The 21,923-nt window shown below is 40.4% G+C and overlaps 2 protein-coding genes across 3 annotated transcripts; both read left to right on the top strand.

Annotated features, from left to right (window-relative positions):
• The first annotated feature begins 4,398 nt into the window (after window positions 1-4,398).
• Window positions 4,399-14,407, top strand: LOC117965712 (deleted in malignant brain tumors 1 protein-like). The gene is made up of 4 exons (XM_059016716.1): window positions 4,399-4,511; window positions 8,861-8,899; window positions 12,827-13,141; window positions 13,977-14,407. The coding sequence occupies exons 1-4, from the start codon at window positions 4,481-4,483 to the stop codon at window positions 14,363-14,365; spliced, it is 774 nt and encodes a 257-aa protein (XP_058872699.1). The 5' UTR covers window positions 4,399-4,480; the 3' UTR covers window positions 14,366-14,407.
• A 1,755-nt stretch (window positions 14,408-16,162) lies between these two features.
• Window positions 16,163-21,495, top strand: LOC131723188 (killer cell immunoglobulin-like receptor 3DL2). 2 transcript variants are annotated; one of them, XM_059016706.1, is made up of 4 exons: window positions 16,163-16,628; window positions 17,911-18,219; window positions 19,201-19,329; window positions 20,161-21,495. In XM_059016706.1, the coding sequence occupies exons 1-4, from the start codon at window positions 16,328-16,330 to the stop codon at window positions 20,418-20,420; spliced, it is 999 nt and encodes a 332-aa protein (XP_058872689.1). In that variant the 5' UTR covers window positions 16,163-16,327; the 3' UTR covers window positions 20,421-21,495. The 2 variants fall into 2 exon arrangements, with proteins under 2 accessions (XP_058872689.1, XP_058872688.1); XM_059016705.1 differs by lacking the exon at window positions 16,163-16,628 and adding an exon at window positions 17,157-17,502.
• The last annotated feature ends 428 nt before the right edge of the window (window positions 21,496-21,923 follow it).

Below are 21,923 nucleotides of genomic sequence, written 5' to 3'. Positions count from 1 at the left end.
GAAAGTTTACTGTGTTTTAAAACAATAACCCCTTGACTTACCTTAAGACGGCTAATTTAGGTGCTGTCGAACAGCATTGGGCCTCACAACTGTCTCTATTTGACTTTGACATTATCTACCAACCAGGAAGAAAAAGCGACAATGATGATGCATTGTCTCGTCAGTACACTCAGAACAAACACGACAGAGGTAAACTTTACCGCAGGTGGGGAGGTTCAGACAATGTTAGAACAAGTTGTTCTGGGTACTCAAATTCCATGGCTTTCTGAAACCCCTGTTAGCAATGAGACTCCATCAATAGCTGCAGAGTGTGTAACTGTGCAGAGTGTTCAGACAAGATCCTTGCAAGAAGCAGACCTCCGCATTGGACGGTTTGCCATCTACTAGAAAAGAGGTAGGCATCCAGATCGTGCAGAAAGAGATGTTGCATCCAAGGACACACTGGAACTGGTGAGGCAATGGGATAAAATTGAAGAACATGCAGGATTGCTCTATCAGGTGATTATGGAAACACAAGGTGGGTCAATTAAGCAATTGCTTTTGCCCACAGCACTTAATTCCTAACACAGTTACAAAATGGCTGTGGACACCAAGGTGCTGAATGCACCTTTAAGTTAGTAAGGGGGCAATGCTATTGGCCAGGCATGTATCAAGATATTGAAAACTGGTGTAAAGACTGTGAGCGATGCTGTGTGACAAAGGGCACCCAACCCAAGGTTAAGACCTTAATGGTCAACTTGCAGGCATCTAATCTCCTGATCACTCGTTTTATCACCAAACTCCTCAATAATGCGATCCAAGTCATTATTTTATTACTATAACATCTCAAAAAAGCTCTGCAAATGTCTGTGTTCTCTGTGCGCTGAATCACAGTCAGCCAGCTTGTTTACTTATGACCGCCCCGTTATCTGATACTAGGGCCATGTATGACTATTCATGAGATAAGCCTTTTTTTTTTTTTTCGACTTGTCTCGGCTCCTGTTGCTCCCACTCAGCCATTGAATGGTTTTTCGGCTTTTTCCGGAGAAAAAACGATTAGAAACCCGTTTTTTGCGTTTCTAAAATGATGTCGGACAGGGCAAAGGGTTAATGTTGGAGATGCCGTTTATCACGCCACATGGAACCAGAACAAAGCTTATTATGGTTTTGGGGTTGCCTACCCTTTATAGCAGGGGCTGGCCAGACATACAATATGGCCACCGGCTTCTTAAAGGGGAAATGCAAAAATGGTTTAAAGGGCAACATACTACATTCTTCCTCCCTTTTATTAGTCACCGTCCCATTGACTCAAAGTTAAAAGACTTTCTATCCCCTAAACACCTTTATTGCACTAGTTAAGTACATACCCATTACAGCAAATAAGCTATTAGCACTAGATAAGGCTGGTCCAGGGAATTCTAAGCGAGTAGCAGTCCCCACATCCCCAGTCTGCCCTGGGACGTAATTTCTTTCTGTAATAAAACTGATTTTGGCAAGTTACAAGGGTTAGAGTGCTTGCCAACTGTGGTGCGTATAGACCTTCTTAGGTTAGGTTGGATATCTTCACTTTCCACCTTTTCAGTGGCCTCATCTCCCTCAGCAAGATTTTCCAGGTCAAAATCAGATTCCAAGTGGTCACCTTCAGGCTCATCTCCCAAAGAACCTTCTGTTGGAACAGCTACTTCTATTCTCCTCATTGGATGAGTGTCCCAGGCTCCATAAAAGCCACCCTCTTCATCATCACTGGAGTTAGAGGATCTTGAAGAAGTGAAGGTTCTGGGATTTTCTTCATGAGGTGGCTGAACATCAGCTTCTTCCTGGCATTGCCCAGCTGCACCACACATGCAATTCGATGCAGTGCACATTCCGCGGCTCTTTTGAACCATCAATTGGAGCCACTGTGTAAACTGATTTATCGTTGTCAGGACGTCCCAGGACTCGGTAAGAAACTTGTTCCCAAACATTTTGGATCTTGTGTCTTCCTCTTATACTGGGGTTTCTCACAGGGACAAGCTGCCCCTCAAGAAGAGAGAAGCCGAAAAAAGGGGGTGTATCTCATGAATACTGATAGACCCGACACCACATAGATAACACGGACATAAACAAACAAGATAGCTGCTTCCGCATCAGCGCTCACAGACATCTGCAGAGCGTTTTGAGATGTTATAGTAATAAAATAACAACTTGGATCGCATTATTGAGGAGTTTGGTGATAAAACGAGTGATCAAGAGATGATTTATCGGTATGTACTATTATTACGAGTTATTTGAAAAATATAGCGAACGAGGGGTGGGGCGGGGCTGGAGATGCCTAGTGAGTGCTTTGTTGTTATGCAGGGCCTTTTAAACCCGTTTGAGTGTGGAAAAAAATACTTTTAAACAGCGCGTCTAAAATTAACTGCGCGTGTGAAAATAAACTGGACCTGACGCGCATTTAATAAATGGACTGCAAAGGGTTAAAGAAACTTGTACCTGGTCTGGTGGGAGAGGTGAGCGAGATACGTGAACAAACTACTGAGTGGTTTTTGTCACGTTTGTATTTTTATTCTTACTAACTCTTATATACAGCAATTATGTTGTGTATTGTGTAACTGAAAAAAAAATATACAGTATATAGTAATACTTTTGTCTTGTTATTCTGTTACTGTAAAAGTAACCATAAGGTGGCCTGTGCTACACTAGCTCGTGGAAAGAATGGTTTTTCTCCACATTGTAGCCGTCGGCTGCCAGAGCCTTCCTGAGCACAGCCAGGGAGACCCCACTCCACTCCTTGGAGGCAGACACAGCCTTAACGATCAGATTGGACCCGCTGGGGACGGTTTTCTTCTTAGGAGCGGCTGCCTTCTTCTTGGGAGCCTTGGCCAGAGGAGCGGCGGGTGCTGGTGCAGATTCTGCCATCTTAATTGTTTTCAGATTCCTTTGCTTTCCAGAAAAAAATAATGAAAAGAGAATGTTCGCACAACTCCAGAAAGCAGAGAAATATACGCTCAGTGAGAACCGTATAGAGTCAATCAGCCGCAGAGCACCTTTCTCTCCAGGTGCTGTCGCGTCACTTGTGTTTTCTTCCACAGCAAAACGTTCACACAGAAAGCGAAATTTAGAGAATTGTGTCAAATAAATATAGTAAAACTAAAGTGCAGCAACACACCTTAGTGTTAGCAATATTATACACAGGAAATATCATGTCGTTTTACTATGAAGAAACAAAATGCCACGATTGCTTTGCTGGATTGACTTCTGCTAAATAAACGTCAATATATTTATTGGAACGAAAATGTCAAAAAAACATGAGATACTATGAAAACAGCAAGCAGTATTGCTTCATGTGTTGGAATTGTAAAATGTGTAAAAATCTGTTCTCTTTGGTCTTTAAGTTAGAGTTTTCAAGCACACATTAGCACAAGCTAAGCGCAATATCTCAAAGATCTTTTGTGTTTTAACTTTTATTGGAATGCTTGTTTTCTCTGTGGATCCAGTTTAAAAAGGGCAGTGTGGCGTAGTGGTTAGGGCTCTGGACTGGAGAGTTGTGCATGTATACATGGGTAAAAATAATGTGATAGCTTGTAACAGTTGGAAGTTGCCCTGGATAAGGGGGCTTCGGCTAAGGAACAAAATAATAATAAACAAGGTACATTAGTAATTTCCATGAAATGAATTAAACTGTAAAATCTAGCAAAAAATAAACAACGGGGAAGTCTTTCATTCTTAAACCGCCTCTGCTTTTTCTTTCTTCCTTTTATGGTGCCAATTCTGCTTCTGTACCCAAGCAAGGTACTTTACCTAAAGAATAAACCTGTATAAATGGGTAATTGTACGTAAAAATAATGTGATATGTTTTAACAATGTAAGTCGCCCTACTAAGAAATAAAATAATAATATGGTGTTTCATTATTTTTATTGTTTTCCACATTGCCAGTGATGTACCCACAGTTGATGATATAGTGTCCTTTGTGATAAAAGAATAAGCAGAGACCAAGCTTCTATGTTTATCAACTGTATTGATATCAAAAGAAAGACTCAACAGCGGCGGTCTGCAGCTTCACTTAGTGGTTATACTGAAAACCTGGAACTGGAGCACAGCACTACACAACAAAACAGACCACTTCAAAACACAGACATCAGCTTTCTCCAAACAACAAACTCTATTTCAATACAGATGACAAACTACTACACCTGCAGCTGATCTGAACACAATTTGAAGAATAAGGATGTCTAATTCATACAATTTAACTATAATCCTGAACTGATAATGAAAAAAAAAAATCCGCCCTCACTGGCCTCAACACCACTCTGTTTCTCTTCAAAGTAAACCCACTGACATTCAGCAGCAAAATCTAACACATTTAAAAATAACAGTGACAAAAAGCAAAGAAAAAAAGGAAGTTCAAGAACTGTAATTAGACATAGCCGGAAGAGAGAAAGCAGAGGATATGTGCAGCTCTGCAGTTCAGCTGGATTGTGACCCTTCAGTCCTGCAGAATCTCTCAACCTGGACTCTGAGATGCTGAGGTTCCTGCTGATCACCTGCTTCTGTGAGTCTCCTCTGATTTCACCTTGAGGGAGGGAGAAGGGAGGGAATTGTCCCAATGGTCTAGTGCTCCATGCAGAAAATATTAAAAAATAAACTTTATATAACTTTTGGGGAAAATTAAAAAACACTTGGGTATGAGCCCGAGGTCTCCAATCCTTGTCCTGAAGGGCTGATGTCCCTCCTGAGTTCTGTTCCAACTGTGCCCTAAATTACTTAAGTTAACTAATTATTTGTTCAATTAAGTCATTTAGGGCATAGTTGAAACAAAAACCAGAGGGACACTGAGGGGAGTGGGTTCAGAACCTCCTCATTTTATATCCTTGAAATCTTTGTTTAAAATGGAAAAAACACTCTGATTAGGCAAATTGCGAGTTAAATTTAGGGTTCAATTAAGTAATTGAGAGCTCAGTTGGAACAAAAACCAGCAGACACTGACAGGGGGTCCCCAGGACCAGGGGCTGGTTTCTTTATGCACTTACGATGGCGTATTGGGCAAGTACGCTGTCAGAAGAAGATTATACGACAGAAGTAGTGTTTCTATACAACGTTGTTCATGCTACCTGATCGTATTACTTGCCGAATGCTATCGACACCAACTTACTTGGTGTATAAATACGAGGGGTAGATCTCTATGTAATATCCTTTCAGAAACATGGCTGCTCTAATGCATGCAGTGTATTTAAGGCAAAGACAGGGATATTTACAATGACAGAAAGCATCAGCTCATAGGAATTTTAATAGAAGATATGTGCACAATATTTTTGACACGGTTTTGGATGAACATTTGAAGAGGGGAGGATATCCAGAATCGATTTACATTTCTTGAACCGTTTGTGCACCGGCAAACAAAGAGACATTGAACTCTATCAACAGCAGTGCAATTGTTAGTCAGTCACTAAAAAAACTCACTTTTCTTTTTTGAGAAACTTGTTATGCAATTGTTCAAACTGCAAATCTCTATAAATTTGAACTTCTTCTAGAAGGTCCTGCTAAAATGCTTTAGTTTACTGACTGTTTGAAAAGCCATTCTCACCATCTCAACACACCCAACAACTTTCCTTGTTACTATATATATATACACAGTACTGAGCAAAAGTTTTAGGCAGGTGTGAAAAAATGCTGTAAAGTAAGAATGCTTTCAAAAATAGACATGTTAATAGATTATATTTATCAATTAACTAAATGCAAAGTGAGTGAACAGAAGAAAAATCCATATTTGGTGTGACCACCCTTTGCCTTCAAAACAGCATCAATTCTTCTAGGTACACTTGCACAAAGTCAGGGATTTTGTAGGCATATAGTCAGGTGTATGATTAAACAATTATACGAAACAGGTGCTAATGATCATCAATTCAATATGTAGGTTGGAAAACAAGCATTAACTGAAACAGAAACAGCTGTGTAGGAGGAATAAAACTGGGTGAGGAACAGCCAAACTCATCTAACAAGGTGAGGTTGCTGAAGACAGTTTACTGTCAAAAGTCATAAACCATGGCAAGACTGAGCACAGCAACAAGACACAAGGTAGTTATACTGCATCAGCAAGGTCTCTCCCAGGCAGAAATTTCAAGGCAGACAGGGGTTTCCAGATGTGCTGTCCAAGCTCTTTTGAAGAAGCACAAAGAAACGGGCAACGTTGAGGACCGTAGATGCAGTGGTCGGCCAAGGAAACTTACTGCAGCAGATGAAAGACACATCATGCTTACTTCCCTTCGCAATCGGAAGATGTCCAGCAGTGCCATCAGCTCAGAATTGGCAGAAAACAGTGGGATCCTGGTATACCCATCTACTGTCCAGAGAAGTCTGGTGAGAAGTGGCCTTCATGGAAGACTTGCGGCCAAAAGGTCATACCTCCGACGTGGAAACAAGGCCAAGCGACTCAACTATGCATGAAAACACAGGAACTGGGGTGCAGAAAAATGGCAGCAGGTGCTCTGGACTGATGAGTCAAAATTTGAAATATTTGGCTGTAGCAGAAGGCAGTTTGTTCGCCGAAGGGCTGGAGAGCGGTACACGAATGAGTGTCTGCAGGCAACAGTGAAGCATGGTGGAGGTTCCTTGCAAGTTTGGGGCTGCATTTCTGCAAATGGAGTTGGGGATTTGGTCAGAATTAATGGTCTCCTCAATGCTGAGAAGTACAGGCAGATACTTATCCATCATGCAATACCATCAGGGAGGCATCTGATTGGCCCCAAATTTATTCTGCAGCATGACAACGACCCCAAACATACAGCGAAAGTCATTAAGAACTATCTTCAGCGTAAAGAAGAACAAGGAGTCCTGGAAGTGATGGTATGGCCCCCACAGAGCCCTGATCTCAACATCATCGAGTCTGTCTGGGATTACATGAAGAGAGAGAAGCAACTGAGGCTGCCTAAATCCACAGAAGAACTGTGATTAGTTCTCCAAGATGTTTGGGCCAACCTACCTGCTGAGTTCTTTCAAAAACTGTGTGCAAGTGTACCTAGAAGAATTGATGCTGTTTTGAAGGCAAAGGTGGTCACACCAAATATTGATTTGATGTAGATTTTTCTTCTGTTCACTCACTTTGCATTTTGTTAACTGATAAATATAAACTATTAACATGTTTATTTTTGAAAGCATTCTTACTTTACAGCATTTTTTCACACCTGCCTAAAACTTTTGCACAGTGCTTTATATATATATATATATATATATTGTGGCTTCTAATGTGTCGCATGTGTTTTGATAGATGTGATAATTCGTATTTCACGGGGCGGAGCTATGCCACCTGATAGTGTCAATTGACAGAGCTAGTAAACATATACACATGGAGAGAGGAGCGCCGCCTCTTCAAGGCCCAACATTTACTTGATCGATAGACACAATAAACAGGAGGGGGGCCACCGTCTTTGTTCCGCCTCTTCAAAGCCCAAACACAATAGAAGGGGGGTTCCGTCGCTGAGGAGACCCGATAAACAGGAGAGGGGCCACCGTCTTTGAGGAGACCCGACAAACACGAGGGATGCCACCGCTTGGGGACCCTCACATAGAGGAATCAGACCTGAAAGAAGAATCCCAAAAGAAACATACATGCAGATGGAAGGGTTTGGCTGGGGGTCCCCTCTGACTCATGGAGAACCCTCCTCTATGAGGTAAATGAAGCAGAGCTTAACAAAGGGTTGGAGAAAGTGGAATCACTAACCCTCCAGAGGAGACTGATGCAAAGGCGGTTGAGATGCTAGAGGAGGAGGAGGAGGAGGGAGGAGGAGGAAACGAAAAACACAAGACAGCTAGGTAGAGGTGACTAATGTTTAAATAAGGTGGATTTAATTGATGACAGCAGATGATAGGTTGTTGGTGCCTAGCTCCGCCCCCTGAACCCCACCTATAGGTTAACATTACATTAATACATTATTTGTCAAGGCAACGCAATGCTGTTTTTATGGTGCAGCTATAAATGTTTTTACACAAGAATCGGTCCTACATAAACACAGTGTTAATGGAAAATGTGGTATTAGGATATTTCAAATTCTAGTTTCTGTCTATTACATGAATAAACATACTTTTCTAAACCATTCAAAGGTATTCTTGTGCTGCGTGATGAATCAATTTTCAGATAATACGGCATTACTGGCCGACCTGTCGGACACAGACACCGATTCGAGTGGCTTATAGGGCAGCAGTGTGGAGTAGTGGTTAGGGCTCTGGACACTTGACCGGAGGGTCGTGGGTTCAATCCCAGGTGGGGGACACTGTTGCTGTACCCTTGAGCAAGGTACTTTACCTAGATTGCTCCAGTAAAAACCCAACTGTATAAATGGGTAATTGTATGTAAAAATAATATGATATAACAATTTTAAGTCGCCCTGGATAAGGGCGTCTGCCAAGAAATAAATAATAATAATTATAGAAACTGGTGATAACTGATCGCATTAGCAGGTGATAAGTGGTGGAAAGACCAATCGTATTTGTATTTACGATCCACAATATAGAAACGAGCGCCAGGATTGAGAAGCACTGGTCCATTAGAGGCTGATCACAACTGACTTTCTCTTCAATATTTACCAACAGGAGTAATTTAATATATAATTTAGATTTCTTTTTTAAAAGCTAATTCATGCCTCCTCATAAAATCGCAGTTTTTTTTCTTCACATTCTTATTTAAGACAAATTCAGATACTTGTATTCTTAGTATATCATTTATGTACTTTTTAAAAGACTTTCAGTATACTGTGCATTGATTATACAGCATATTCATATTGTAATTATGTAGTATATTGTCGATACATTATAATGTATAATACTGTAGGCTAGATGTTTAGTAAATATATTGAATAATTTAATCATGTATTAGATCTGTACTGAAGCTGTCTCTGTTTCTTCCAGGTCATCTCTTTGGAAAGCAGAACACATTTCCAGTAGCAGGTAGGTATTTTTCACTGTTTCCAAGCAGATCAGGTCATGTTACTGAAAAGCTGCAAAACTGCACTGAACTTTATAAAGAAATGTGATCACTTGTTACAAAACCATAGTGAAGCTGTCAGTGCAGCTTCAATATAAAAATCATGGTAACACGTTACATTGGCCTGTATTCATCAAGGGTTTTACACAAATTTGCTATTTCTGACACTTTTTCTAAAGAGAATAAGCAGTAAAATGAATGAAAAATTACTTACTTACACACATCATCTTTAAATCAAACTGTACGCGCTGTGACGTACGCATGTTAACTCTCATTTGCATTTTATTCAAGTTTAAACAAATGTCGGAAATAGAGAATTTGTGTAAAAACCCTTGATGAATATTAGCCATTGTACCTGTAATTACTGTATATTTACATAGTAGTCGCTTTGTAGATACATATGTAGCCATACATAAAATTCCAATGGTATTATGCATATGCAATCAATATGTAAACACAAAGCCCAGAACTCACTGCACGATGCCATGGTCGCGTCTCTCTCATTATTAAATTCGACAAATGGGCACCACAGCTGACAAGTATATATGGAGTGCCATTTGTGCCCAAACTATCCAGCCATTAATTTGTCAATTTGTTTGTCAATTCATGAATTCGTCCATTTGTCCAGCAATTTGCACTGTGCTTGATGCATTTTTTTAACATTTCACAACATTTCTTATGCCTCCATTGACACTCCATACGGAAGTCTCCATTGAAAATCAGCTGAGTCGAATATCTTGTTCAATAGAATATCTTTGGAAACGCCCTTCTAATAAACTGTAATATTATTGGCTGAAGCAGTTTTAAGTGAGGCTGGATTTTCATTGGTTAAAATATTAGTGTGTGCTCCCATTAGCTAAAAAGGTTGCAGTGTTTTCGGCACAGTGCGAGATTGACAGTTGGAAGTTTGTCTGTTTGTTGGGAAGTTTGCAGGGAAGTTCGTCTGGTTGATTGGAAATTTGCAGGTCAATTAAATAATGAATGACAATTCATTAAATGTTAAATTTAAGCAAGTATCGAATATCGAATTTTAGCATCAAATAATAAATACTAGCATTAAATATTAAATTAATGTATCAAATGTTACATTTTAACATCAAATGTTAAAGCTTAACATCAAATCATAAATTCAACATTGAATATTAAATGCAAGTACTGAATGTTAAAAACTAGCATCAAACATTAAATATGAGCTTTATACATTCAATGTCCCTTTTATCCATGTGATGTGCTTTTTATCCATTCGATGCATGCACTTGCAAACTGTCAATCAATCCCATCCGCCCCGCCCATTCCCACCCCTTCCACATCGGGGAGATCGGTGTTCCTCCTTGTTACCTGTTAACCTGTTCAGCCAATGAGAGGCTTCGATTTTCAAACTGAAATACGGTAGCTGTCCTAATGGAGGAAGCGTGCGGTTATTTATTTATTTTTAAAACTGCAATGCAGTGGAAAAGAGATGCTTGACAGCAAGCTGGAGTGTTGTCTTTTTCTTTTTTTTTCCTGACAGTAAAATCAATAGTAATCAGCGACCTGTAGAGGCGCTCGGCCGTGCACACCAAGAGGGCGTACTGAGGACGCACAAAGCCCTCGAGTCAACAGCGTTTGCAGAGCAAGGCTGGACTCGCTGTACAGCTGTAAAGAGCAGTGGAAAAAACAGAAGGAACATGAAGCAAGCTGCAGAGGTTAGAAAGCAGGCTGCAATCACTGAGAGATGTAGGCTGATGAAGACTTTTATACATTTTTTTTTAAACGAAACGCAGTTGCAGTTGCATATGCATTAGCTCAGCCTAATTGCAAGGGAACTCACAAAAACTGGAAGAAGGAGCTCTAAAGAGTCAATCAGAACTGGCAAAAAAGGATTAGAGTAATACTCACCACTTTACCTACCTGTCTGTGAAAGGGAAAAGAGACTGAGATCTCCGCGCAGGGACTATTTATTACCTCTGTGAGGCGGGACCGAGGACGTCACTCCATGGAGGGGTCTATCAGCAGCTTTTGATATAAAACGCTCAGCGAATACATGACAAGCAGGCATATCCCAAAAGTATTCAATTTGGCGGTCATCTTCGAATTGAAAGGGAGCCACGCTCACACCTCTTTCAGACATCTAATCACTCACTTCTTCTTGAATGACACAACACTCTCACACGCTAGCTGCTGTATTTTCAGTAGTTTTATTTTAGTTTGCATTTTCGGTCACTTAAACTGGGCAGTATACCGCAGCAGCAACGACATAGGAACATCTAGACTGCTCCGTGATAGCAATGTACTGCACAGTGCATCTAGACTGCTCTGTGATATAGCAATTTACAGCACAGTGCATCTAGACTGCTCTGTGATCTAGCAATGTACAGCACAGTGCATGTAGACTGCTCTGTGATAGCAATGTACAGCACAGTGCATGTAGACTGCTCTGTGATAGCAATGTACAGCATAGTGCATGTAGACTGCTCTGTGATAGCAATGTACAGCATAGTGCATGTAGACTGCTCTGTGATAGCAATGTACAACATAGTGCATGTAGACTGCTCTGTGATAGCAATGTACAGCACAGTGCATGTAGACTGCTCTGTGATAGCAATGTACAGCACAGTGCACCTTTTTTACACCATGAATAAAACGGCAGAAATGTACTTAACTGAATGAATAATTCTCAATGTACTGTGCATTGAAAGAGAACATTTTTTATGACATTAATGACAGCTAAATTACAACCCTCTCAGTTTATTTATAATCGAATTACACCACCTGACAACTCGGAACAAGGAGACAAATACACTCTTGTATGGGAAATGAATTTCCACATGAGGTATCGCTTACTTACATGTGTATAGCTTTACACAGAAATGTAGTTTTGTCAACCACAGGTCTGCAGACACCATCTCCAATCTCTTTTTTTTCATCAGTAGAGGGGGTGGGTGGGGTATGGGGGAAGCACTGTCTGTAGCAACATACACTACTGTGTCAATTAAAGCTGTAGCGTACCCACACGTGCCAGCATGTGCAAGACGATAGAACTAGCATTTAAATTTAAAAAAAATGGGGAGGGAAACTTTTCGGCCGTGGGGCCCTATGCAACCGCATAGGCTGCATAGGCTTAAGGCTATGTGTGACCTGCACCTTTATTTAGAGACCACCTGGTCTGAGTGACCACTTTAAATGATATCTGTGCTTTTATTTAACTCTATTAAAGGACCACCTGTCTACCAGTGACCACAATCCTCTTACTAAACAATGGACTTAAACCTGTATTAAGCAACAATTGTAGCAGGCTTTTTAAAAAAAAATCTGTAATCATTAAACATACTATTAAAACAACAGTGCTCTCTGTAAAGAAAGAGAGAAAACATGGAGAAACGAAAGGTCTTCCTCACTCTAGATATGAGAGAATCATTGCTTCTTTCACAATGCTTTGTAAATGCATTATCTAAACAAATGTAATTCAATTACAGTGCTTCATTTTGGTATATTCAATCTTCTAGTCTTTTTACAGTGTATTTTAAACATACAGAATTATAGGAAGGCATTCATAAGTTATGGGCCCTTTTTTGAGAAGCCACCTGTGTTAAGAGGCCCCTATTTGACTGTCCCTTGAGTGGTCTCTTAATACAGGTTTGACTGTATTTTAGAATCTGCCTGCAGTGAAAACCTGGACTGGAATGGATCACGTGGGCCAGAGTTGAGTAGCCCTGCTGTAATAAATGTAAATGAACTGTCTGCCTTGTTTCCAATTAAACTAATTCACTCAGATGGGATTCAGTGTAAGTTAGCAGTCAGGATCCAAACTGTCCAGTTTAACTGAAGTCCAATGAGGGACACTGTTTGTAGGTAAGTATGACAGTTTAAGAGCTGAGAATCAGATCTCCTATCAATGTCTTCTCTTTCAGAGGGTGTTCCTGTCAGGCTGGTGGGTGGGAACAGCTGCTGCTCTGGGAGAGTTGAGGTTCTTCATGATGGCCAGTGGGGGACAGTGTGTGATGATTCCTGGGACATGAACGATACCCAGGTTGTGTGCAGAGAGCTGGGCTGTGGCTCCGCTGTGTTGGCTCCAGGAAGTGCTCACTTTGGCCAAGGGAATGGAACAATCTGGCTGGATAATGTGGCATGCAGTGGATCAGAGACCTCACTGCACAGCTGTGGATCACAAGGATGGGGTAAACATGACTGTAAACACGGTGAAGATGCTGGAGTGGTTTGCTCAGGTAGGAAAGATTTAGATGTTTCTATTAAAAAAAAAGCTCTCAATATCAGGACCTCTTCTGCAACTTTAAGAACTCATTTGTTGGATTCCTTTTTTGTGTTATAAACATTCCCTCAGGTTAAATAAGAAAATAGCATTGTCATTGATGAAAAAGGTCTTAAACAACCATTGATAACACATCACTTAAAACAGACCATAAACAGAGCGTTTTATAAACAATTAACTTCTACTCCCAAAGTCAGAGGGACCTGATTCCTGGAATGAAAAACTTCTCGTCCAGCATTGACTATTGCAGACACCTTACTTTCTGCCCTGTGTATATTAATTATTTGTTGTATTCCTGGGCCTCTTAATTGCTGTTTGGCTTGTGTGTTATTTTGAACTCAGTTATCTCAATTTAGAATTCATATAGTTCCCAGGAATAACATTTTACAGCCAATCAGTAAACTTCAATCACTTTTTGTTTAATTCAAACACAGTGGATTAGTGTTTTATATTGTCTTTGGGGTCCTATAGCTGCACAAAGTGCAAAACTTACATAGTAACAGAAAGGCTTAAAAGTGCATGTATACTGAGGAAAGAGAGAATCTCAGCTCTACATATACTGACAGCAGTGTGGAGTAGTGGTAAGGGCTCTGGATGCTTGTGGGTTCAATCATAATCGTAAATAATAATAATAATAATAATACTGTAAACTGACAGAAGAGAAATGTTTAACTGTACATAGAGGAGACAGGCTCGACTGTGCATGTGAACTGATAATGAGATGCAGGCTTAACTGCCCATATAAGTAAATGTTTGATCCCTGTGATTAATGTATTGACCTCTGTTATCAGCATTGCAGAGTGTTCCTGTCAGGCTGGTGGGCGGGAGCAGCTCCTGCTCTGGGAGAGTTGAGGTTCTTCATGATGGCCAGTGTGGGACAGTGTGTGATGATTCCTGGGACATGAACGATGCCCAGGTTGTGTGCAGAGAGCTGGGCTGTGGCTCCGCTGTGTTGGCTCCAGGAGGTGCTCAATTTGGCCAAGGGAATGGAACAATCTGGCTGGATGATGTGGCATGCAGTGGATCAGAGACCTCACTGCACAGCTGTGGATCACAAGGATGGGGTAAACATAACTGTAACCACGGTAAAGATGCTGGAGTGGTTTGCTCAGGTAGGAAAGATTTATTTGTTTCTATTAAAAAAAACATTACAATATCAGGATCTCTTCTGAAACTTTAAGAACTCTTTTGTTGGATTCCTTTTTTGTGTTATAAACATTCTCTCAGGTTAAATAAGAAAATAGCATTGTCATTGATGAAAAAGGTCTTAAACAACCATTGATAACACATCACTTAAAACAGACCATAAACAGAGCATTTTATAAACAATTAACTTCTACTCCCAAAGTCAGAGGGACCTGATTCCTGGAATGAAAAACTTCTCGTCCAGCATTGACTATTGCAGTCACCTTACTTTCTGCCCTGTGTATTTTAATTATTTGTTCATTCCTGGGTCTCTTAATTGCTGTTGGGCTTGTGTGTTATTTTTAACTCAGTTATCTCAATTTATAATTCTTATAGTTCAGAGGAATAACATATTACAGCCAATCAGTAAATTTAATCACATTTTGTTTAATTCAAACACTGGATTAGTGTTTTATATTGTCTTTGGGGTCCTACAGCTGCACAAAAACTTACATAGTAACAGAAAAGCTTAAAAGTGCATGTATACTGAGAAAAGAGAGAATCTCAGCTCTACATATACTGGCAGCAGTGTAGAGTACTGGTAAGGGCTCTGGATGCTTGTGGGTTCAATTGTTATCGTAAATAATAATAATTATTTTTTATTTTTTAGTAGACGCCCTTATCCAGGGTGACTTACAACTGTTACAAGATATCACACTATACAGATATCACATTATTTTTACATACAATTACCCATTTATACAGTTGGGTTTTTACTGGAGCAATCTAGGTAAAGTACCTTGCTCAAGGGTACAACAGCAGTGTCCCCCACTGGGGACTGAACCCACAACCCTCCGGTCAAGAGTCCAGAGACCTAACCACTACTCCACACTGCTGCCCCTAATAATAATAATAATAATAATAATAATAATAATAATAATGATGATGTAAACTGACAGAAGAGAAATGTTTATACATAGAGGAGACCGGCTCGACTGTGCATGTGAACTCATAATGAAGTACAGGCTTAACTGCCTGTGACAAGATGACAGAGGTTTGAGACTCAGAGACAGTTTTAAAGTTCAAAATAAAGTTTTTTAATAAACAAAAATAATCAAATAAATAGGCACAAGGGCCAAACAAAAAGGTTTTAACATAAAATAAACACAAAACAAAAAGCAAAACTTACAAAAATAAAGGTTTCCAGGCTGGGCGTTGCCTTCACTGGATTCAAACACAAACCAACAGAAAACCAGCACACACAAAACACTGGCTCCTTCTCCTTCCAGAACTCTCCTCTAATGGGAGGCTGAAGCCTCCTTTTATGCCAGGTGGCTCAGTCCTTAATTGAATAATTAATTAGTTGATTGCTCCCACCTGAAGCAATCAACCTGGGCAGGGAGGAGAATTTAACTCCTTCCCTGCCAGTATTTCTAAGGGCAGAGCCTTGCTCTGCCACACAGCCCATATAAATAAACGTTTGATCCCTGTGATTAATGCATTGACCTCTGTTATAAGCATTGCAGAGTGTTTGTTTCAGCTGGTATTTGTTCCACCCAAGTCCTCAGTGACTTAATTGGTCTAAATATTTAATAGCTGGATACATTTAATACCTAATCCAGGCCCCAAAATATTATAGGCAAATTTAACCTTGAATCAAGGACACATTTTAAATCATCAACTAAAATTCCTTGCAAAACAACATTTAAAAAAATGTCAAATTGAGTAAATAATAATTAGATCAATTAAGTAATTGTTAGCAGAAGTAGTGTCCCCTAACCTGGGATTGAACCCACGACCCTCCAGTCAAGAGTCCAGAGCCCCCCTAATCACTAATCCAGAGCCCCCCTAACCATTACTCCACACTGACTGTCGATTGGACTAAATAAGGCAAATCAGTATTGCTAGGCTGTTAACATCTGTTGCTAAGGAACTAACAGTAATGGCAGACATAGCTTAAACATCGATGAACAGAATGTGTTTAACCTGCTAAAATGATGTGTTTTGCTCAGGTTCAATGACAAAGCCTTCAGTGTCCTTGGTGTCCAGTTATCCTTCATTTCTACCTGGTGAAGTGGCCAACATCACCTGCACTGGCCCCTCCAGACTGCACACCAGCACTGATTTCTATCTGTACAGAAGTGGTTCTGGAAACTACATCACAACACAGAGAGCTGCACCTTCACAGACCAGCGTGACTTTCATTCTGTCTGACCTCTCTGAGTCAAAGCAAGGCAGCTACAGCTGTGTGTATAAAGTACAGGGGAGAAGTGAGACCTTCAGCTCACCTCACAGTGACCCTGTACACATCGCAGTGGGTGAGTGGACTTCTATTAGCTATACTGCTGCTGACACTGTCCTTCTCTTGAATCTGTTGGTAACCAATGAACACACAATTCTGTTCAGAACAAAGATGTTTAATCATCTGCTCTAAAATTAGCTTATTTCCAATTTGTATTTCACATATACAAGGATCACACTTGCTCTTTGTATTGTGTTTGGTTTTCTTCATGTTTTGGCAAACATACAGTAGCTTGAAAATGTAAAAGAAGACAGACGCTTGGCCAGCTGTGTGTAGACACCTGTTTAGTTGATCCCGATGAAATTGTTCAATGTGTTTGCTGTTAGGGGGCTCTCCAGGACCAGGACTGGAAACACACTGTATTAGAAATGATATGGGCTCTCCAGGACCAGGTCTGGAGACACAATGTCTATTAGAAATGATAGGGGCTCTCCAGGACCAGGGCTGGAGACACACTGTATTAGAAATGATAGGGGCTCTCCAGGACAACGGTTGGAGATCACTGGTGTGAGTACATAGATTAAAAAGTGTATCTAGAATGAACAGAATGTTTTTAACCTGCTAAAGTGCTGTGTTTCGTTCAGCTTCGATGACAAAGCCTTCAGTCTCCTTGCTGTCCAGTTATCCTTCATTTCTACCTGGTGAAGAGGCCAGCATCACATGCACTGGCCCCTCCAGACTGCACACCAGCACTGATTTCTATCTGTACAGAAGTGGTTCTGGAAACTACATCACAACACAGAGAGCTGCACCTTCACAGACCAGCGTGACTTTCATTCTGTCTGACCTCTCTGAGTCAAAGCAAGGCAGCTACAGCTGTGTGTATAAAGTACAGGGGAGAAGTGAGACCTTCAGCTCACCTCACAGTGACCCTGTACACATCACAGTGGGTGAGTGGACTTCTATTAGCTATACTGCTGCTGACACTGTTGGTAACCAATGATCACACCATCAGGGTCTTCATTGGCTACACCAACAGAACCCTCTCTCAGGACAGTGCTTTCTTATCCAGCTGTAGTGACACTAGTTTCGGACATTCCTGATTATTATTGAATTTCTTAGCAAACACCCTTATTCAACAATTGTTATAAAATATCACATTTTTGTTATATACATTTACCCATTTATACAGTTGAATTTTTTTTTTTATTGAAGCAATCTAGGTAAAGTTCTTTGCTCAAAGGTACAGTAGCAGTATCCCCCATCTGGGATTGAACCCACAATCCACCTGTCAGGAGTCCAGAGCCCTACCCAGCACACCACACTGCTGACTGTTGAACAATCCTCTTCTTTTCCAGTGTTTCTGAAGCAGCCACACATCTCTCTGAGCCCGGCTGGCGGTGCTGTTGAGAGAGGAAACAGTTTTGAAATCACTTGCAGCTCTGCAGAACGCTACACAGAGAGCACCTTCCTCCTCTTCAGAGTCTCTGCAGGTTTCAATGAGAGATGGAACAGATCAGCACCAACCATCAACCAGTCTGCCCTCTTCAGCTTCCCTGCTGCAGACTCCACACATGAGGGGAATTACTCCTGTCAGTATCAGACCCGGGTATCGGGGAGAGTGTTTGAATCCCAGCTGAGCGAGATGCTCCACGTCACAGTCACAGGTAAGCAGAAAACAAATCACCTTCTGTGGAGCACGAAATGTGTTGATCAGTTTCTGATGTTGTTGATTCATTAGTTTGCCTGATATAACTATGAACCGTCACTGTGCTGAATTTCAGTGTCTGATCTGTCACTGTGTTGTATTTCAGTGTCAGTATCTCTGATCTGTCACTGTGTTGTATTTCAGTGTCAGTATCTCTGATCTGTCGCTGTGTTGTATTTCAGTGTCAGTATCTCTGATCTGTCACTGTGCTGTATTTCAGTGTCAGTATCTCTGATATGTCACTGTGTTGTATTTCAGTGTCAGTATCTCTGATCTGTCACTGTGTTGTATTTCAGTGTCAGTATCTCTGATCTGTCACTGTGTTGTATTTCAGTGTCAGTATCTCTGATCTGTCACTGTGTTGTATTTCATTGTCAGTATCTCTGATCTGTCACTGTGTTGTAGTTCATTGTCAGTATCTATGATCTGTCACTGTGTTGTATTTCAGTGTCAGTATCTCTGATCTGTCGCTGTGCTGTATTTCAGGGTCAGTATCTCTGATCTGTCACTGTGTTGTATTTCATTGTCAGTATCTCTGATCTGTCGCTGTGCTGTATTTCAGTGTCAGTATCTCTGATCTGTCACTGTGTTGTATTTCAGGGTCAGTATCTCTGATCTGTCACTGTTGTATTTCATTGTCAGTATCTCTGATCTGTCACTGTGTTGTATTTCAGTGTCAGTATCTCTGATCTGTCACTGTGTTGTATTTCAGTGTCAGTATCTCTGATCTGTCACTGTGTTCTATTTCAGTGTCAGTATCTCTGATCTGTCACTGTGTTGTATTTCAGTGTCAGTATCTCTGATCTGTCACTGTGTTGTATTTCAGTGTCAGTATCTCTGATCTGTCACTGTGTTGTATTTCAGTGTCAGTATCTCTGATCTGTCACTGTGCTGTATTTCAGTATCAGTATCTCTGATCTGTCACTGTGTTGTATTTCAGTATCAGTCCTGATTCCAGTCGTGTCTGCTGTCAGTGCTGCTGCAGTGCTGCTGCTCTCAGTATTTCTCATACTCCTGAGATGTAAAAAGAGAAGGACAGACAGCAGAGAGGAAGTGAGGAGCGCTGCAGGTGAGCGACAGCAGAGAGAGCCGGCAGCTCTGTACCTTCAGTTTGATCATATGCATTCACATGTATTCACATGTATTCACATGCATTCACATGCATTCACATGTATTCATATGCATTCACATGTATTCACTGCCAGGCAACTTTCTTAGGACCCAGTGTCTCTAGGGATCAATTCAATCACTGATGTTCATGTTGGTGGTCAAATGATCATTATGACAGTGATTCAAGTTCAACACAAACAACTGGATTTAAATCATGGGGTTGTCAATGGAAGAATTCTCTGTCATGGTCCTCAAACCATGGCCAGGAGCTCCCATGGGGCGGTCACAATTGGCCAAGCACTGTCCGGGTGGGGAGGGCTCTAGTGGTTAATCCCTGTCTCACTGCGCACCAGCGACTCCTGTAGGTGGCTGGGCGCCTGCAGGCCAGCGGTGTTGTAACTGGATCTGTGTTCGTCCTCCGACGCGTCAGGTCTGGTTGGCTTCACTGTGGGCTTGCAATGTGAAAGGAAGTGGGCAGCTTGATAGCGCACGTTTTGGAGGATGCTTGAGTGCACTTGTCTTCGCCTCTCCTGAGTCACTGCAGGGGTCGTAGCGGTGAGAAAGGGTCTTTAAAACAATTGGACATTTCAAATTGCTTTAAAAATGGTCTATTTATAAATAACCCTTTTAGACGATAGACATTCCGAATTGCATTTGGCAGTAATCAGATGAATGCATGGTTTTAACCTGTCCAGTGCTGTGTGTTTGTCATTGATTATGTGCAGTCATTGTTTATGGGTACTGTGTTTTTGTGTGTGCTGATGCTGTTGTTCTATGTGCTTCTTTACAGTCAGGATGAATTCATACGTTTCCAAAGGCGCTGGTAACCTGCACTCTGAGGATGCTGATGAGGTCTATGCGAACACTGAGTTTTTCAAGGAAGATAAAGTTGACCAGGACTATGAAGAGATGAGAGCTGAGTTTTTCAAGGAAGTCACAGATGACCTGGGCTATGAAGAGATAAGCGAACCAGAGTATGAAAACTTTGATTTCAATCAGGGCAATAAGGGGGGAGCTGAAGAAGATGATATCTATCTGGATTTCGGTTAGCAGACAGTAACAAGGTGGAATTGTTTTACATTGAGGCCGGTACAGAAATAATCGCGAGGGGTGCTATAGAGATGAAACTGAAAGAGTTTGTTAAAAAATCAAAGAAAATCAGCTTTGACAGATTTGCTCAAAGGCAGCGAACCAAAACATGATAAATAAGGATTTGCTAAGCTATAGAATGCCACTACATTAAAGTAAAACAAAAAACATATAGTATTATTTTTCCTTCATTTTTTAATGGTTATTTACCTTTAAATTTAGAGTCATTTTGTAAAGTGTTATTTTATGGTTGTATACCGTCAGGTTTACAGTGATTTAACATTAAAGTTTTTAACCTTCACAATTTACAGAGGTTTTGTAACATGATTTAAATGTTTGTAACACAGTGTTAAAAATGTGCTGAGTGTTCTCGACGCTTTGGCTGGGTTTAGAATTATTTTAGTATAAATAAGACCGAAGTTGAGTAATATTTTCAATATACATACACACATTATCAATAGAGGCTTTATCCTATAAAGCCGTGGTTTTCAACCTGCGGGTCGTGAAGCATGCTCAGGTGGGTCGCCACAATTTGGATTTGGGGAAGATTACATTTAACAATTATTATTACCATATAATACTTACATTTCTTAGCAACCCTAGACCCTGCCTTAGGATCTGAAATGATCCTGTTGCTCTGAACCACAGTTGTTGTTGTTGTTGTTATTATTATTATTATTATTATTATTATTATTATTCATGTTCTGGTCAGTCTGCTGTTGCACAGACTTTGGATTGTGTTGAAAAGATAAAAAGAAAAGCAAATGTTTACTGGTGGGTCATTGAGTTAAAAAGATTAAACTCACTGCTCTAGATGGGGATTTTCAATATATTTTATGGGATTGGAACTGGACCTGTTTTTCACACGTGTCTTGTGTTTAGTTTTGTACAGCGTTCTGAGATGCCTTGGCATGCCATATAAGAGAATGCATTTGTATTGTATTTTAAAATCTATTTTACCTTAAGCTTTTTATGGCTATTTGCCATTCATATGAACAGTAATTTTGTAAAGTGTTATTGTGTTATCATATTGGTGTCACGGTTTGCTGTGCTATTGAATACAACAGCATTAAAGTAAAAAAAACAAAACTATTTTCCTTCATTTTTTAATTGTTTTATAAACTTCAAATTTATGGACGTTTTGTAAAGTGATATTTTTAAGTTTTATTGTCATTTACCTTCTAATTTACAGTGAATTAAAATTATAGTTTTATATATATATATATATGTATATTACAATTTCCCCTATATGACATGTATATCTGCCTACTGACAAATATTGAAGGGCAACTTTCTTGCCTGTAACTATAAATATGCTTCTGGCTCTGGGTCACATTCTGAAATGAGGAAGTGGTTTTAGAAATAACATCACTTCCTGCCCCCTCTGCAAATATGGAAGACATCTGAATACAAATCTGCTTAAAACTCAATAGATGTGTTTTTGTTTTGTTTTTTTTACTAATA

This window comes from Acipenser ruthenus, chromosome 53, assembly GCF_902713425.1.
Source record: "Acipenser ruthenus chromosome 53, fAciRut3.2 maternal haplotype, whole genome shotgun sequence".
NCBI classification, from domain to species: domain Eukaryota; kingdom Metazoa; phylum Chordata; class Actinopteri; order Acipenseriformes; family Acipenseridae; genus Acipenser; species Acipenser ruthenus.
Note: the sequence above shows the minus strand (reverse complement) of the source record. Positions and strands in the feature narration are given on the sequence as shown.

Excerpts from the sequence above, each read along its gene's own strand:
- LOC131723188 (XM_059016706.1), top strand. The coding sequence starts at position 16,328 with ATGACAAAGCCTTCAGTGTCCTTGGTGTCCAGTTATCCTTCATTTCTA. Across the intron at positions 18,220-19,200 it reads GCTCCACGTCACAGTCACAG|TATCAGTCCTGATTCCAGTC; the intron begins GTAAGCAGAAAA and ends GTTGTATTTCAG. Across the intron at positions 19,330-20,160 it reads GGAAGTGAGGAGCGCTGCAG|TCAGGATGAATTCATACGTT; the intron begins GTGAGCGACAGC and ends GCTTCTTTACAG.
- LOC117965712 (XM_059016716.1), top strand. The coding sequence starts at position 4,481 with ATGCTGAGGTTCCTGCTGATCACCTGCTTCT. Across the intron at positions 4,512-8,860 it reads CCTGCTGATCACCTGCTTCT|GTCATCTCTTTGGAAAGCAG; the intron begins GTGAGTCTCCTC and ends TGTTTCTTCCAG. Across the intron at positions 8,900-12,826 it reads GAACACATTTCCAGTAGCAG|AGGGTGTTCCTGTCAGGCTG; the intron begins GTAGGTATTTTT and ends CTTCTCTTTCAG.